At 44.3% G+C, this 19,533-nt stretch overlaps 1 protein-coding gene across 1 annotated transcript; it reads left to right on the top strand.

The window, feature by feature from the left end:
• Positions 1-6,437: 6,437 nt before the first annotated feature.
• Positions 6,438-18,287, top strand: LOC114768114 (olfactory receptor 142-like). The gene is made up of 5 exons (XM_028960237.1): positions 6,438-7,390; positions 17,039-17,165; positions 17,293-17,356; positions 17,611-17,751; positions 18,246-18,287. Exons 1-5 carry the CDS (start codon positions 6,472-6,474, stop codon positions 18,285-18,287), a joined length of 1,293 nt encoding a protein of 430 aa, XP_028816070.1. The 5' UTR covers positions 6,438-6,471.
• Positions 18,288-19,533: the final 1,246 nt, after the last annotated feature.

Raw genomic sequence — 19,533 nt, 5'->3', positions numbered from 1 at the left:
ACTGATAGAGACGGAGCCTGCAGTGAAGAATACAGTGGAAAGGTGGCCAGCCCTTTTCACACAGAGTCAGGTGAGTAAATATTCTTGTCTACATTGGTTTTATAATCATTAAAGAAATAGTTCATCCAAAAATTAAAATGAATTTACTCTGGTAGTTCCAAACCTGTATAAATGTCTTTGTTCCATTTACTTCCTACTATGGTAGTAAATGGAGAATGAGATCTGTTTTGATACTGGCAAACATCATCTTTTGTGTTCACTAAGACATTTCTACAGTTTTGGAACTACCTGAGGGCAAGTAAATTATGATTTTTGGATAAATTATCCCTTTAATCACTTTTTAAATTGATATTTAATTCATACTTACTTACACATCAGTGAAAAGTGATTGCTTAATGTCAGTTTGTCACAATTTTCTTTTTAGATTCTTACAGAGTTTAGTCGCATATCTGGCAAAAACGTGGAATCAGAATTCTTTCAAGAACTGGACAAGTTCACTCAACGTTTCATCGATATCTTCAGGACTAAAGGTGGAGACACTGGCGCCAAACTTAAGAAGATTCTGCACCAGATTGAAAATGATGTAAGCTCCTCAGACACATCACAATATTTTTAGATTAAAACAACTGTTTCTTTTGCTGTTGTTCTTTGCTCTGTTTTGTGTTAGTGTCATGAGCTCTAATAAGTAGTAATTTATATCATAACTTTGCAGAAATCCAACATCTGCTGGCATGTGACCTGTACTTTGGTGCTGTTCCCAAACTCCCAGACACACAAAGGATCCGCAACATTCTCATGAGTATGACAGGGCTGGCTTGGAAATGGGGACCCCTTCTGAGCGACAAGGCTGGACCCCCTTCTGGCTGGTTTGGAGTGCAGGGCTGACACCGGACATAGACTGGGCTGAGCCAGGAGGGGTACGACGATCCCCCCCCTTCTCCAGGTCTGCGGCGCCAGAGAGGGCCAACAGAGCGAACAGCCCGGGGACCCTGCTTTTATCTGCACATTTCTCTCCTTCCCCATGGGTATTGGCGCCCTCTGAGGGGGGATCCTGTGAGCTGGTGCAGAGGCACCTGATGAACGAGTCCTGATCATTCCCAGCTGACACTGATTGAGAACAAGTGATCAGGACTTGTTATAAGCCAGGCTTCAGCAGTGAAGGAATAGAGCAAATAAAGCCCCCTACCCAGCGATTGATGCAGGACATTCACCAGCCTCGCCTCCCACTGAAAAACAACAACTTGGCCGGAAAATCTCTACCCAGAGAACATGATTTTCAGCTCTCTACAACGTCCCTAAGTACCTTTGGCAGTATAGGGTGTTGATTGTGATGGTTGTGCCGTCTGGGGGGTTAACTCCTTGGTTAAAGGTCCGTGAACCTCCAGACGGACACTCCCCTATAAAAGGCTAACCGTAGTATCAGGATGCAACGTGCTTCTGCTGTATGTGCACAGTTCATATCTGACTTCCGATTTGATGGCTTGGTGAGTAAATATTTCAAACATGCCAGTGCGGCATTGGAGTGTTTGCACCCGGAGCTGTGTGGTTTCTTGTCTTTGCAGAAAATGCCAACCGAATGAACGCATGAAACCCTGGGGGGATTTTAGGATGTCTGACAGAAACTACTGCGTCCCATTTCTGACCGATAATCCTGGGGCAGTGGTGGCCTAGCGGCCCCGTAATCAGAGGGTTGCCAGTTCGAATCCCGATCCGCCAAGGTGCCACTGAGGTGCCACTGAGCAAAGCACCGTCCCCACACACTGCTCCCCGGGCACCTGTCATGGCTGCCCACTGCTCACTCAGGGCGATGGGTTAAATGCAGAGGACAAATTTCAATGTGTGCACCATGTGCTGTGTATCACATGTGACAATCACTTTACTTTACTTTAGTTTGTGACTCCTGTAGGTTAGGTTTTATTTATGCCAGAATCTGTGCGTCTCGCATGAATATGAAAAAAGATGATACGGACAGATATTGAAAACTGATAACCTGTCAGCATGTTTCACGGTTCCAACGGTCATGAAAAACCTAGACAAGTTATGGAATTTGAAAAGAGAATTTTCATGGCCTTGAAAAGTTTTGGAATACGAAATAAACATGGATGATAGAAAAGTCATTGAAATCTGATTGAGACATGACTGTATAACAAAGTGCATAGTTCCCGAAAGACTGCACGAGAAATGTTTTTTTGTGTTTACAACTACGTCTTTAAAAAATAGCAGGTCTATAGTGTCTTTGCTTGCTTTATGTAGTGCACCACGATGCACGTGGTACTACGTGCGTTGTTTCTACATTCCAGTGTCCTTGTAAAAGTCATATCAAGTCAAAGTCCACTTTATTGTCATCTAACTATATACAAGTACACAGAAAGATGAGATTGCAAAGCTTTGGAGATTCACAGTGTGCAAAAAGAGTGTGCAAAAGGAATAACACACAAAACTAAAACATGACAATGTGCGCTGACAGACTAGACAAACCAGGCAGACATGTAGCAGCAAAGAAGAATCGCAGAGAATGGCGAAAAAACAACAACAACTAGAAACCAAAATTCCAGAGGAAATTTTGATGGGCCTGTCCGGGTGTTTTTCGTAGGAGCGCGAACATAACCTCCTGAGCTGGTCACAGCTGTGAAATCAGGCGGTGTTATTATCCGATAGAGCAGGCAGTGACGTGAAATTTGTTGACGTTTAGAACATGTTGAAAAGATAGCATGTTATTGGTAGCATGTTAACATCAAAAATGCTAACAGTGTGTGGCCAAGATGCATCAATGTAAATTTGGTGATGTTTGGAGCATGTTTAAAAATTTGCATGTTAGCATGCTAATGCTAGCATGCTAACATCAAAAATGCTAACAGGGTGTGGCCAAGATGCGTCACTTTAAATTTAGTGATGTTTGGAGCATGTTTAAAAATTAGCAGGTTAGCATGCTAATGCTAGCGTGCTAACATCAAAAACGCTAAGAGGGCGTGTCCAAGATGTGTCACGTTAAATTTGGTGACGTTTAGAGTATGTTTAAAAATTAGCATGTTAGCATGCTAATGCTAGCATGCTAACATCAAAAATGCTAACAGGGCGTGGCCAAGAGCCGTCATGTTAAATTAGGTGACGTTTGGACAATGTCCAAAAAAATTAGCAGGTTAGCATGCTAATGCTAGCGTGCTAACATCAAAAACGCTAAGAGGGCGTGTCCAAGATGTGTCACGTTAAATTTGGTGACGTTTAGAGTATGTTTTAAATTAGCATGTTAGCATGCTAATGCTAGCATGCTAACATCAAAAATGCTAACAGGGCGTGGCCAAGAGCCGTCATGTTAAATTAGGTGACGTTTGGACAATGTCCAAAAAAATTAGCATGTTAGCTCAAGGCTTGCATGTTAGTGGCCAAAGGACAGGGCGTCCCTAATAAAGTGGGCGAAGGGCAAAGTCTCCTTAATAAAGTGGCCGAAAGACAGGGCGTCCCTAATAAAGTGACCGAAGGACTGGGCGTCCCTACTAAAGTGGCCGAAGGACCGGGCGTCCCTACTAAAGTGGTCGAAGAACCGGGCGTCCCTAATAAAGTGGCTGTAGGAGAGGGCGTCCCTAATAAAGTGGCTGAAGGACAGGGCGTCCCTAATAAAGTTACCGAAGGACAGGGTGTCCCTACTAAAGTGACCGAAGGACCGGGCGTCCCTACTAAAGTGACCGAAGGACCGGGCGTCCCTAATAAAGTGGCTGTAGGAGAGGGCGTCCCTAATAAAGTGGCTGTAGGAGAGGGCGTCCCTAATAAAGTGGCTGTAGGAGAGGGCGTCCCTAATAAAGTTACCGAAGGACAGGGCGTCCCTAATAAAGTTACCGAAGGACAGGGTGTCCCTACTAAAGTGACCGAAGGACCGGGCGTCCCTAAAAAAGTGGCTGTAGGACAGGGCGTCCCTAAAAAAGTGGCTGTAGGACAGGGCGTCCCTACTAAAGTGACTGTAGGACAGGGCGTCCCTACTAAAGTGACTGTAGGACAGGGCGTCCCTACTAAAGTGACTGTAGGACAGGGCGTCCCTACTAAAGTGACCGAAGGACCGGGCGTCCCTACTAAAGTGGCTGTAGGACAGGGCGTCCCTTATGAAATGGCAGAAGGATAGGTCGTCCCTAATAAAGCGGTTAAAGGACAGGTCGTCCCTAATAAAGTGGCCGAAGGACAGGGCATCCCTTATGAAATGGCCGAAGGACAGGGCGTCCCTAATAAAGTGGCTAAAGGACAGGTCGTCCCTAATTAAGCGGACCGGGGGTCTTAATGTGACTGATTGGAATCCTATTGAAGCTGCTGGTTTGAGATTCCATTGAATCACAGTGCTGGCGCTGCTGCTGTATCAGTACCCCTTGTAGGACCCCCTTTGCTGGCAATGACACAGTAGCAGTACCACTTAAAAGGGGCCCCATTTTACCAATGCTACCAAAGCTAAAATTAGCATTCAATACATTTCAATGGGAAATGACCCTGTTTGATCGTTAATAGCTCGGCCACGCCCAGTCCGATCGCTTGTAAAAGTAATAGCACACCTCACACAATAAAGTACTAATTTTTGATATGTAGCACGCCAGTGTGCGTGCTTCGGTACGACCCGCATTACATGTCGAAAAAAGGCTGAAATAATAAATAATTTTTTTGTTACCCATTGACACTTTTTTGTTTTTCCAAAATTGTGCATGATCCGTAAATCAGACAGAGACAAACCATATATCAAAACGTCGGTCTGAATGAGATATACGAGACAACATTAACAACTTTTTTGTATGTGAAACCGTCTGGACACAAAGTCCCCAAAAGTTCAATTTTGGACCAGGGTAATAAACGCGTTCCGAAAACGCTTTTTGGGGAATTGCGCGCAGACCGTAAATCCGGCCGAGCCAAGCCATATGTCAAAACATGAAAGTCGTGTCTGTGCTGTGAACCGTGTCATCGCAAATTCTAAGAAACCAAAGTTTTTCACACTTTTAATTGTTTGGTCATGATTTGTGCAGCAACCAATATGTCGTTTTGTGCGGAGAGGTCAGGCCGAAGGTCTGTGCGTTTCACGGTCTTATCATGGCAGCCTTGAATGTAAGACATGTCCTTTTTTGCCTTTTTCCCTGTTTTCCAGGTTGGTGGCACCGACTCATCGCATATGTCAGATTGTAGTAAATGGTCTGTCATTCTGACAGGCCCAAACAAATCAAAGACCCACCCGCTAGTTTCCACTCTAAAGTGTCGAGGCACTTCGGGTTTTACGAGACAGTTGACGGAAAGCACTTTACAGTAACTTACTATTGATGTTTCAGTATCATGGTTTATGCATGTTAATTCATGTTCATGTTGTTTTTAATGTTCATGCACGTTTATCTGTCTAGTTGTACAGTGTTTACATTTAAGAGGCAGTGTGTTATTATGCAAATGCATATTTCCTTGCACAATGTTGAAAATATTGGCATTAATAAATGCATATGATTTCCTTATTATTTCCTTATTCCTTATTTTTCTTTTTTTAAGTGGCATATATCGTGATATATGCCACGTGGGCCACATATCGCCACAGAATTTATTCTTGAGTTACCTGTATCGTCCCACCCCTAGTGTGTAGCACTTGTGGAAGAGTGGAACGCATTGCCTCAGAACAACATCATGAGGCCTAGTGAGGAGTATGAGACGTCGCTGTCAAGCTGTCATTGCGGCAAATGGTGGAAACACCCGCTACTGACATTGTCAATTTTTGTTATTTGGTGCTATCCCTGTTATTGTCTAAATTTTTGGGGTAATAAATATTAAAATAATGAAAATAGTGTTTTTTTTTCTCATATATTATTAGTAATGTATTACTAATTAGTAATGGAACTTTTATTTATTTAAAATTCAGAGCAAATAGGATATACACTACTCAAAATAAGTTGCAATAACCTATTGTGAGTTGTGTGTGTGTGTGTATATATGTATGTATATATATATATATATGTGTGTGTGTGTGTGTGTGTGTGTATTACATAAAAACTGCAGTGTACATTTACTACTGTATTAGGCCTGTTAAATATATGTTAATTAGTATAGTTTATTATTAGAGTATTGTTGATAGTACTAATAATTTTTCTCTTCTCTATTGATAAACTGGAGCATCAAAGTGAGCAATCCCACATTGTAAAAGCATGTATCTTCTGATGATGTATTCATGTTACTTTTTTATAGATGTGACCCAATCTTTTAAACACCAAGCCAATGTGGGGGGGGAAATCTGTCTCTGAGGGTGTGGGCTGGGTCTAGTGACGACACACATATGTCACTAGTGTATATATAAATAGGTGAATCTGCATCTGTTTGTTCAGTCATTCAAAGAGTTTCTTCATCAGGTAACTCAGTGGTAAAAAGAGCACTTTGTTGTAATATTTGGCATGTTTTGAAATGTATTTTGAACTGTATGGCATTGATGGTACATTGATGTATTTTTTCTCATTTTTCAGGAAAACATCTACCATGAATATGAATATATCTTTTACACTGGATGGCTACAGAGGAATGTACCAGCAGAGGTTTATATATGCAGCCGTGCTGGCTTTATTTTATCCTGTTACTATCATTGCCAACTCAATAATCATTTATGTCATATGTGCTGATAAATCTTTACACAAGCCAATGTATATTTTCATTTGTAACCTGTCCTGCATCAACTTGTACGGAAGCTCCAGTTTTGTGCCTTTTTTACTCCACAATATCTTCACAAAGTCATACGACATGCCCTGGTTTGCATGCCTGGTGCAGATTTTCTATGTGAATACATATTGCGGATGTGAGATCACCAACTTGGTGGTGATGGCCTATGACCGCTACATCTCTGTATGCTTTCCACTTTACTATGAAAAGTTCATGAGTACTTCAAAAGTCATTGTGTTGATCGCATTGACTTGGCTGATTCCCTTTTGCCGATGCAGCATTACGATTTCCATCACTGCAAAGCTGCCGATCTGTGGAAGGATAATTGAAAAAGTTTATTGTGATAACTACTCTGTGTTAAAACTGTCCTGTTCCAACATGTATGCTATAAGCAGTTTCAATTTGACCCTAGTTTTCCTGTTTCTCGTGCTTCCATTTTTCTTTATTCTTTATTCATATATAAAAATCATTTCAATATGTCTCACGTTACCAAGAACTAAACAATCAAAAGTGCTGAATACTTGTTTACCACACATGGTGGTAATATTTAACTTCTTCACTGGTTCTTCATTCGAAATTTACCAAAGCAGATTTGACATGAGCTACGTCCCATACCCAGTCCGTGTGATGTTATCTCTCTATTTCCTTATACTGCCTCCATTCTTAAACCCTATCATCTATGGAGCCAGAACACAAAATATAAAGAATGCCATAAACAGAAAATATGACAAATTATTCAAATGTAAATAGTAAAAATGTGTTAATATTGACCTTCCCTTTTTGCATTGTATTGTAGATTTGCCAACACTGTGTTCAAAAAGCCATTGTAATTTTTGAGATAAAAAAACACCTGTCTGAAGCCTAACTAAACTAAAATGCATATGTACTGTCTGATTTATTACAGGAAGTGTATTTTTATGACTGCAGCTCATTTTGAATAATTTGGTGATAACTGCAAATAATTCATATTTTTCCTTAAAATATTGTGATTGATTATAAATATATAATTTGTTAATATATTTAAAACTTTAATTAATGACTCATTTTTTATTTTAAAATGGACACCATGTCTAACTGTGCTGCTGCTCTAAATTTGTTAAATGTACAATTTATGCATTATTTGACAAATATAAGCATATATGTTGATTTCTAATGTCATTTTTGGCTGTATATGAGTTTATGTACAAAATGGTTTGGACTTGACTAAGATACCCTCATAAATGTAATCTGCATATAATAATATAAAATCATCGTAATACATCTATATCTTAAATAATAAGAACCTACTTTTCATGATGATAAGAACCTTTCACAAACATATTATTTTGATATTATTTTCCCTACCTTTTAAAATGGACTGTAAGTATAAACTGATTTAGGCCACATATGCCCATAAAACAAATATGAAGAAAACTGAAGGAACAATAGCCTATATACTATACTGTTGATCCATGATAATGAATAGGTTTGGAGTAGCTGCGGCTTTAAATCATTTATATGGGAAGTATATAAATCTTTCTATACCTCAAAATAGACAAAGAGACAGAGACAGAATAGACAAAATAAACAGAGACAGACAAAGCAATATAAGGGACCACCGAGTAACAACAGGCCTCTGTTGCAGTCAGTTAGTCCAAAGTTTATGCTGTATGTCTAGCAAAACCGCAGCAACTCGGGGAGAGCATGCAACCTCCACACACACGAGTTCTGAGCCGGGTTTCAAACTCACATCCTTGGAGGTTATGAGTTAACTTTAACTTTAAGGAAAAATACAATAATGCAAAATGGACATGAATCACACCATAAACAAGACGACAGAATTAAATTATTTCAGAATGTAAATATTTGACATGACTGCAAAAATTATGATTTTTTTTTTTGCTTTTATATATGTCTTAGTGGTCCTCTAACACTGTAATGATGAAAGTGTATATGAAATGCAAGCATTTTGAATATTCTCCAACAAGTGGCAGAGCTGTGGGTTAGCTGAGGTTGGCTGTGGCGAACTCAAGCTTAATCCTGGCCACTGTGTTGGCCACCCTGTTGGCCACCCCAAGCACCGCATCACAGCCATACCTGTTTGACATATGGCCAGCCTTGGCTGGGTCTGCGGGTCGAAGAAAATTTGAGTCGTAGATCTCATATTGCTTGCATTGGTCTGACGAAAATCATTAACCCTTTAATGCCTGAACCAAAGAATAGTGGACAGATTTTTAGATCTTTGGATCTTTAGTTTTTATTTGGCCCTTATCATCATGCTCACCATCACCAATTCTTACACTATCTTACACTTCATCATCTACCTTATATCTTATGGTAATGCAATGGTCTCAGAAATATGTCTCAAATATGATACGCAGGGCTGATCGCATTCAAGTGCCATGCCGGCATAGCAATATGGCTGCAAAATAAATAAATATTTACATAAATCAGCTTCGCCCAGTGATCTACGCTAGATCTGGGAGGCGCAGCTCTCATTCTCAAGCAAATCAACAATAGGCCCACTAGCCATTCAGCCAATCAGAAATATGGAAGGGGTCGGGCCTTTGGTCTTGGTCAAACAGATACAGCAGTTGCTCCACGTGTGAATGTGTTTTGTGGTTCCCATACTGGCAACGCAAACCGTACAGTCTTGAACAGCAAGTTTACGAAACCAGGGGAAGACACCACCAAAGAGCTTCTCCACTTTGTGTGCAAGGAAGCTGCTATATGGAACTAGCGGTTCTGCACGAATTAGACTCCAGTCCCAGCCACGCAACACACACTTCACGTTTGCTGGGGTCAACAGCCACAGCAGATTTTTAACCTTCAATGGTTGATCATGTGGTTAATTAAAAATGTATTTGTACGTATGCCATCCCAAAGTGATCACAGATCCATCTTGCGCATTCCACAGTAAATAATAAATAATAAAGTGAAGTGATTGTGATACACAGCAGCACAGCACACGGTGCACACAGTGAAATTTGTCCTCTGCATTTAACCCATCACCCTTGGTGAGCAGTGGGCAGCCATGACAGGCACCCGGGGAGCAGTGTGTGGGGACGGTGCTTTGCTCAGTGTCACCTCATTGGCACCTTGGCGGATCAGGACCGGCAACCTTTTGATTACGGGGCCACTTCCTTAACCACTAGGCCACCACTGCCCCAATATAAATGGGGCACATATAAATGTCCTGGCTCTGCACATATAAATGTCCTGGCTCTGCCACATATTTACTGGTACATGTAGACTGAAAAGCGAACACTTTGAATTTGGTAAGAAATATGTCATTGCTTGCCTGTGAGATAGGTTGTGGGGGTATCGGTTCTTAACGTGTGGGAATGTGATAAGACATGGTGGCCACAGTTTATTGATTCCTGTGACCACAGGTTAATAGATCACAATCACGGAACATTGCTGTGATTAATAATTCATGGCCGGGCAATGATATTTGTCACAATTGATGGTCTCTCTGTTGCCCTTGTAAGAAAGTGGTGATCTGAACAGAAAGATTTGACGAAGCCTACAGGAACAAAAGATCTCAGGATAGTTCTCCAACATGTTTGGAACAAACGATCTGCCAGCAGAGTTCCTTCAAAAACTGTGCGCAAGCGTACATAGAAGAATGCATGCTGTTTTGAAGGCAAACGGTGGTCACACAAAATATTGATTTGGTTTAGATTTCTATTCTGTTTTGCATAGCACCATATATGATATATATACTGATTCAAGCATATATTAAGCAAATACATTTGGTTTGGTTTGGTTTTATTTCACATAAGAATTTGAAACAAATATCCTCTGAAAGTAAAAGCCATCCTATATGAATTCACTCCATGTTTCCCAACCTTAAAATTTTTTCATTCCCAACTGACTTTAATATGACTTAATATGGTCTCTTTATAGCTTATTAATGAGTGTGACAGGGTGTACCTGGTGTGAGTTGGAATGGAAACATTCTGGCAGGTGTTCCTCGAGGAGAAGGTTTGGGGAAACCCTGGACTTGCAGGGCCTCATGGCCTCTGGGAGTTTGTTAAGCCGCATGATCATTAGTATTACTATTCACAGGAGATGTGTTGGCTAAACTGACCCCCCCCCCCCTCAGTTTGTCATCCTATTTCAAAAACAAGGAAGACAAGCCAGTATAACACCCCCAAATCTTAATTGTGCCTTCACATGCTATTTTACCCATGTGCCTACCCATGGGTCATGGTGAAATTAAATTTAGAGTGGTTATAAGTCAACTACGGTAATGACGTACCTGAACTAACATTGCTTCTTCTTGTTTACTCTTAGGTTTTCTGCATTTGGTCATGTAACGAAAAAACAGGAGACCCTTGAGACGCTTCCAAACTTAAAAACATTTTCCAAATGGGTCCCATGTGGCTGTCTCTGTAAACTCAAACAAATCTGACCAGAAGACCACTGGGACATAATTAGTGTCTAGGATCACTTGTTCATTGGAGAAACAAAAGCTGACCTTCAGGGTCAAAAAAATGGATGGGGTGACATGAACTCCCTCATTATCTGTTTATGTATCAATAACGTGTTTAAGTAATTTTACAATTTTAAAACATTAAGGTGTAATATGTCGCCATCTACTCAGTAGTGCATAACAAGTTAAAATGTTAACCATAAAAAGTTAATATTAAATGAAGGTCACATGATATGCCAAATCATAAAAACTGCACTTTGTGTCAATAAGAGCCAATCTTGTCCCTTTATAGGTGTTAGTGCTTCAGTTCAGTGATAGAGTTCCAGACTTTCTGACAAATTACGAAGAGGAACCCCCAATAATGGACCTACCGGTACATATTTTGTCAGTAATACATTCTTTTCATGTAACTCATCTAACTCAAGGTATGTAATAATGTCCGTTAACGAAAAACGGTTTTGCCTTAATTGGTTGCAATTTATCAATCTAAAGTAATTCTGATTAAACAGCATTGCAACAGAACATGTATGTACGGCTTGTATGGAAGGTTTTGTATATGTAATGAGTGAAAATTCTTCTTGTTTTTACCTTTTTCAGTCCTTAGAGCAGCAATGTTAATACATTAATTCATATTAATTAGAACTACTTTTTGAGATGAGAAGTGTGTATATTTTACACACTGATAAAATGCAATCTGGTGTTTATGCATATAGAGGTGATAGACTTGATGCATGATCACCACAGTACACAACTAAAAAGAGAAGGCTAGAATCAGCCATGCACACATTTTCATGCTGTTCTACTACAAGGGCCTTTACCATGACCTAAACAGGCTAATGATGTGCAAAATCACTGATTTCCTTTCTGATTCGATACCAAGTGTCAGGATTGCCTGCAGCTGGGCTCCACACCGGAATGCAATCCTGACGCCCCATAAATGCCGGAAGTTTTCGCCCGTTCGGGGTCGCTGGCATTTTCGTGAACTTTAGTTGGTAACACTGTTCGTAATTTGAGTTCTGGCAATCGCCACACGCCTACGGGTTAGTTTCAGTTCCTTATTTAAGTTAAATCGTTTTCGGCCACCGCGCCAGTCTTTATTTGTGTTTCTTTATTGTTTATTTGTTAATAAAATCCCCTTCCCAACATGTCAGACCTCTGCGCTTCCTTCCCCCGTAAGTCCGTAGTCGTGACAGAATGCCAGCGACCCACCCAAAAGCGCAGAGGTGGAAAGCAGAGGAGAAGAAACGCCGCGAAGGACGCAGCCCGGCGCGGCGAACGCGGACGCCAGGGGAGAGACGCGCCGCCCGTTCTGGTGGAGCGTTTTCTCCCCGAGAAGCCGTGGTACGCGGCGCCGCGTGATGACGTCACCCCCGGGAAACTCCGCGAAACCCGGAAGCGACAACGTCGGCGGGTGAGTGGGCGGAGCGAGGACGTTGGCGTCGGCAGCAGCGAGGAAGTGACGTGGGCAGCGAGCGCAGAAGATGCGACCCCCACGATCTTCGCCATGTCGAGCCAAGAACTCTGCGCTCTGCTGGCCAGGCTCCCCGTGGACTGGGACGACACGGACGACGACGAGAGCACGGGAGACGAGAGTTGGGCTCCGCCCATCGCGCCAGTCTGCGATCGTCGCAAGGTCCGTGGGGACCCACGTCACTTCCAGGGGGGTGAGAAGCGGCAACAACAACAACGGCGGCGTTCCTACAGCGAGGAGGTGGGCAGCCTCCAGCCCGAATGGCCAGAGTACTGCCCATGGGAGCTTATCGCGCCATGGGTCCAGGATGTCCGCAGGGTGGACGACCCTCGGAGTCACCGGTGGGAGGACACGGATGACGAAAGCGATGATGACGTGGATTTTCGGTGGGCGGTCGGTGCCGGGATGGCTCCGCCCAGCGTGCGCGTCCGAGATCATCGCGGCGTCCGTGATGACCCATGTGACTTCCAGGGGTACGAGGTGGACACGGACGACGACCAGGATGACGCCGTTTGGGCAGTCGGTGCCGGGATGGCTCCGCCCATCGCGCCCATCCAGGAGCGTCACGAGGTCCGTGGAGACCCACGTCCCTCCCAGCAGTGTGAGGAAAGCTGGTGGAAGAGGGCGACGGGAGGTCGCCAGCCAGCAACTGCGCTGCCGGGACTGCCTCGCAGGGAATCCTCCATTCCTGCTCCAGTCGCCGACCCGCCTTCCCTCTGCCCGGACGTTCCCCAGCAAAATGGCAGCGCAGCACCAGCGCCCACACCTGCTGGAGAAGACGTCCACCCCCCTCCACACCACACACACCTTCCACCATCTCCAGCGACGTGCCCAGCCCAGTGTGGGACCGCCCAATTGTCCCGGGACCCTTCAGTGGGGCAGCAGACACAGACGAGATCACTACCATCCTCACGTGTCTGACTGGATCAGCATGGGGCTGGAGCACAACCCTCTGGCAGCAGGGAGAGACAGACAGGAGTTTTCGGGACTTCCAACAGAGACTGAGGGCGGAGTTTGATCGGCCTGAGCCAGGGATCGAACTCTGCCCCTCCACCACATCCAGTGCCAGTCAGGATCCGGGGCAAGAAGACCCAGCACTGGTGGGCGACGAGAAGGTCGCTCCTCCCGAGATCCTGGCTGTGCCCCCTGAGGAGGTCCCGGAGAGCCCAGAGAGGGAGCCAGACGACCCTCTCTTCTGTCTGTCTCTGTCTGTGTGTGTCTGTGTGGCATATGTGTCCGTATGTCGCCCCCACTTCCCCTCTTTGTGTCCACCAGATGGCGACCCAGCCGCGGAGCCGAACCCCAGGGAGGAGGTTCCTGACCCGAATGTGCTGGTCCAAGGCGAGGAGGACAAGCCCCAAGGTACCCCTAAGTCCAGCCGGGGGGGGTGCTCCCCCAAAGAATTTTTTGGGGGGGTGCAGTTCGGGTTGGGGACTCCTCCTGAGGGGAGGGGAGGTGGGGAAGCGATGGAGCTGGGTCCTCCGGTAGCCAGTGAGGAGGGCGGGCCAGGCATGGGCCTGCGTCTGCCTCCAGAGGGGTGGAGCGCCATAGAGCCCCTGGGTAGGCATGGGGACCCAGCTGGGACAGGCAGGAAGAGGGCCTGCTTGTCCCAACGGACGCAGAAGGGGCTAGCCGGATGGTCTGGCAATGCCCCCCCCTTGGCACCAGGGCCGTGCAGCGAGAGGGGCTGCATAGTCCCAGAAGGCACCAGCCTGGGGTGCCTGGAACAGTTGCCGGAGGCTCCGGGACAATCTCCCTGCGCGGTGCAGGGGGTGACACTAGACGTGTCAGAGGGGACATGTGGAGACAGGGCCCACACGTACCCAGATGGATCGGCCCTGATTATTGTGTGCAGGTACGGGGGTCCGGGGCCGCCATGCGGGACCACGCCGGGGAGCCAGGCCGAGGGTCCGGGGCCGCCATGCGGGACCACGCCGGGGAGCCAGGCCGAGGGTCCGGGGCAGTCATGCGGGACCACGCCGGGGAGCCAGGCCGAGGGTCCGGGGCAGTCATGCGGGACCACGCCGGGGAGCCAGGCCGAGGGTCCGGGGCCGCCATGCGGGACCACGCCGGGGAGCCAGGCCGAGGGTCCGGGGCCGCCATGCCTGACCCCGCCGGGGAGCCAGCCCGAGGGACCGGGGCCGCCACGCCTGACCACGCCGGGGGGCCAGCCCGAGGGACCGGGGCCGCCACGCCTGACCACGCCGGGGGGCCAGCCCGAGGGACCGGGGCCGCCACGCCTGACCACGCCGGGGAGCCAGCCCGAAGGACCGGGTCCTCCAAGGGGAGGATACAGCAGGGCAGGAGCCCTGTGGTTGCCGCCGTCCGCCCCGCCGCCTCCACTGATGGTACTGTTGGGGCTCCGAGGACGTAGCCCTTGGAGGGGGGGCTCTGTCAGGATTGCCTGCAGCTGGGCTCCACACCGGAATGCAATCCTGACGCCCCATAAATGCCGGAAGTTTTCGCCCGTTCGGGGTCGCTGGCATTTTCAAACCTCTGCGCTTCCTTCCCCCGTAAGTCCGTAGTCGTGACACCAAGTAAAATTCAAGTTGCTATCAAGGATACTGATCCAATGCCAATACTTTATACAAAAGTTGGAATATAAAAATTATGATATTTCAAATTATAACTTCACAATTAATACAATGCACCTGTCTCTCCTGTCTCAGGTTGCCTCGTCATAAACTCATATCATGATTCACACTGAGGTGTTGTCATAGCACTTCACTGTCTTACTGCATGTGTCACAAATGTCATCTTGGCTGTTGATGACATTTGCTCAGCCATTGTTGTCACCTGAGTGAGTGAAGTGCAGCCGCACGCTGCAACACTTGTGCATTTATACAGTTTTATATGACTGTGTATATTATTTCGCATATGACTATGACAGGTGGAAGAAGACGTAGCTCCTATCAACTGGACATCATTTAGATGATCCTGATATAAAAAATATAGTTACTTTACACTGTTTTCCTGTTAATCTACACATTTACCCCAATTTAGTAAAATATCAATTTATTATTTTTGGGAATCAGTTCTAGAAAATAAATATCTGGTATCAAAAGTATCGATATTTCAGTACTGATCTGCACACAGACATAAGCCAAGGGCGGAACAGACATAGAATGAAAAGTATGCAACTATATGTTGTTTGATTAACGTATGCCCCAAAAGTGTACATGTAATTAACGTGTATTGTATGTATTAATGGGTATTGTATTGAGCTCACATTTCTAATGACTATGCCATAAATTATCAGGATACGGATAACCAGATCTATAGTACACACTTGACTTTACACTATCAAGCAAGGCCTAAGTGCAATATCTATTATATTTAATATAGTGCTCTTTGTGCTGGTGCAGTTAATAAAATCATATATGAGCGATACGGCCTAAACCGAGACAAAGACATTGCAGAGAACGGCGGGTATCAAGACCAAGTCACTGCCGAGGGGCTTTTCTTGGGGGTGGAGCCAACTCAGATGTGATGCATACAACGCAATTATTGCTGCTCTTGCACATAGACGCAGGATTCTAATCACCCGGACTCATTTTCTGCCCATGAAGGATAGGAAGGAAAGGCTCAGCCTTCAAAAGGTCTGCACAGACTTTGGTCACGTTATTGACTTCATCCAGGAACGATTACAAGGACAAGGAAAATGTCTTCTCAAAGTACTTCTCAAAGTGACCTAATTATATTTGGCACATTGATTCATATGACAAGTTAAATCTTTTTGGTGTGTATTAATGGGTGTATCGAAGCATTCTAGTGAAAAGTAATTTGTATGAATACCTACATAACAAGCAGTGACCCAAGAGTTTTGGGGGGCTGTTTTATAAAAGCTTTAGAAATATTAAATAACTGTCCTATACTTGTGCCCACAGGCTCAAGTGGTACAGAAACTATTTAATTTTTTTGCATTTTTTCCTCATACTCTGATGACAAGAAACACAGAGCCCCTCCGCGAGAATAAAAAAAAAAGATGCTTCTGACTGGTTGAATTTGAATTTAGGGACGTAATAGATAATAATACTGTTCTGTGAGGATGCAAAGTTTTTGCTTATTGTCGAGACCGAATCCACAAAAAACTACAACACTACTTTTAACATCACACAGGTTTTGACTCTCCCCCAACGACAACCCCTCCCTGCCTATGTCAGAATGGAGGAACCTGCCACTTTACTGACAACAGCGTAGAGTGCAGGTACGAGAGCCACAACAAAGGTACCCAGAACCTGAGTGTGAACATCATGGCTTTAAATCTGTAGAAATACGTAGAAGAACATTTAAAACATATATTTTTTTGCAGGTGTCCGTCAGAGTGGGAGGGGGATTTCTGTGAGAGAAGTGCAACCTCAGGTAACCTACTTGCCATGAGGACAGGGCAGTTGTCATGGTTACCATCAAACGGTTCCTAGACTGGCTCCCCAAACTCCAGGGCACCATTTGCAAAAGATTTTTGTTTCATTTCTTCTGTTTTTTTTCCGCCTTCCTTGTAGTTGCCATTGCCATAGGAGTCTCGGTGATAGTTGCTGTTTTCCTGACCAGTCTAATCATCATTGCGCACATGAAAGCTCAACTTATGAAAGCCATCCACAGCATCAACGTCAACATCCCTTGGTTTGGGTAAGAAAAGGGGGAGATTAAATTCAGAGGTGTGTGTGTTTAAACACATGCATGTGGTGTTGAGTGTTAATAGAAGAAATTAATTAAGTTAATTAAGTTAGGTTTGTCTGATTATTTTTTCCCAAAGTTCAGCTGCTTATGGGACCCCTGACCAGAGCTGGAAGGACGGTGATCGTGCGACACTCGGCACAGTAAGTCTGTTGACAAGACAACAGCCCTTTATGTTGGAACACGACGTTTTTATGAACAAAGTTTAAAATGAGAAGATAAATGGGGATGATTCTGACAGCTCTCATGCTCGAGAAGCCAGAAAGAAACATATTTAGTATTTTTGTAGCAGGAGAAAGTGAAGTATGTTTGATGAATGTTGAAAGAGTTGCTGCGTCCAAATTTTGGCCTGGTAGTGTACATATTAAGAACATTATACACACTCATGTCATTGCAGGACGTTCCTTCCACTGCTGTAGCAATAGAGGACACTGGAAAGCATTTTGAGAACCCAGGTTATGTGGCAGGGAGTGTGGGTGGAAGAATCCTCCCCAACAATGTGACTGTAGCAGTCCCTGCGCTCACAGGACCTCACAAGGTACAGCATGTGCAAACAAGCACTGATGCTACTGCGGAGCAAATTTCTACAATGTCCTTTATATCTTCAGCTCATAAAAAATGATGTCTGTTTATCATAGAAATTTGTGTAACTATTATGCACCATTTGCTAGAAATGCAGTTTTTAGGTGGGTTTTTAGGAGGGATAGTGAATTTAATGCATTCAGACATTTACATTTGGTAGTTTATTCTATTCTATTGTTCGATTAGATTGCATGGTTTTGGTCCAGTTTAAATGTGTGGTCAGCCTTGTGTTTTTGTAAGACAAAACGTCTTATACGTCTGGATGGAATGACATCTCATTATATGCCCCAAGTAGCTCACCGCCATGAATGTAGCGTATACTTAAGGTCTTTTGGTTGCAGTGCTTTCACCCACTTATCATCTGTGAAGGGGATAAATATAGATATAGGAATATTTTTTTATATATATAAAGTAAAATAAAATATATGCTGTTTCTCTGTTTTCATTTAGACACCACAGGTGGGAGCTTCCAATTCTGTGACCACACGTTGACACTGTAGACCTCATATAAAAGGGAATAAGGTGGCCTTTATTAGTAGCTGTCAGTAAAGTGAATGATGAGGTTATAAAAAGCGTGGCTGCAGACCGGTGAATGGGCTGCGGGAATCTAATACAGACTAGAGGATGCTGAATAACCTTGCTGTGTCCTTGAAGGCATGAAGATTAAGTGTAAAAAATGCCAGATGATCAGAGAAGAAATGGGGATTACTAAAATAAAAATACATTGTACATTGGCCTTGTACAGTACATTGTTGTGCTGAATAACAATGTACACTTTTCTTTTTCCAACAGGATTCGATGCTCCACCCAGCCTCCCCAGAAGAATCAACCATTTAGTCATATCTATGAATGGTATGGCCTTCATACATTTAATGATGTTAAATCACATAAATTAATAAAACATACAGACGCACACATGTCTGTATATATACATTTATTTATTAATTTAATTACATTACAAGAAGTGAGTGTGAATTAAATGAAATACACTACTAAAACAATAAAGGGAACACGTAAACAACACAATGTAAATCCAAGTCAATCACACGTCTGTGAAATCAAACTATCCACTTATAAAACGACACTGATTGACAATCAATTTCGCATGCTGTTGTGCAAATGGACCAGACAACAGGTGGAAATTATAGGCAAATAGCAAGACATCCCCAATAAAGGTGTGATTCTGTAGATGGTGACCACAGACCACTTTTCTGTTCCTCTGCTTTCTGGCTGATGTTCTGGTCAATTTTAGTGGTACTTTCACTCTAGTGGTAGCATGAGACTGCGTCTACAACCCACACAAGTGGCTCAGGTAGTGCAGCTCATCCCTCCATGTGCTTGCCAGAGGTAGCCTGACTGCCATTAGGGGCCAAGATGAGATCCTCAGAACCCTTGTGAGACCATATGCTGGTGCGGTTGGCCCTGGGTTCCTCCTAATGCAAGACGATGCTAGACTTCATGTGGCTGGACGGTGTCAGCAGTTCCTGCAAGACGAAGGCATTGATGCTGTGGACTGGCCCGCCCGTTCCCCAGACCCGAATCCAATTGAACACATTTTGGATATCATGTCTCGCTCCAGCCACCAACGCCACGTTGCAGCACAGACTGTCCAGGAGTTGGTGGATTCTTTAGTCCATTGTCTGGGAGGAAATCCCTCAGGACACCATCCGTCACCTCATCAGCCTGTATTTGATCATTTTTGTGTAATTTTGTTGTCAGCACATTCAACTCAATTCAA

This window comes from Denticeps clupeoides, chromosome 2 (assembly GCF_900700375.1).
Source record: "Denticeps clupeoides chromosome 2, fDenClu1.1, whole genome shotgun sequence".
In the NCBI taxonomy this organism is placed as follows: Eukaryota; Metazoa; Chordata; class Actinopteri; order Clupeiformes; family Denticipitidae; genus Denticeps; species Denticeps clupeoides.
Note: the sequence above shows the minus strand (reverse complement) of the source record. Positions and strands in the feature narration are given on the sequence as shown.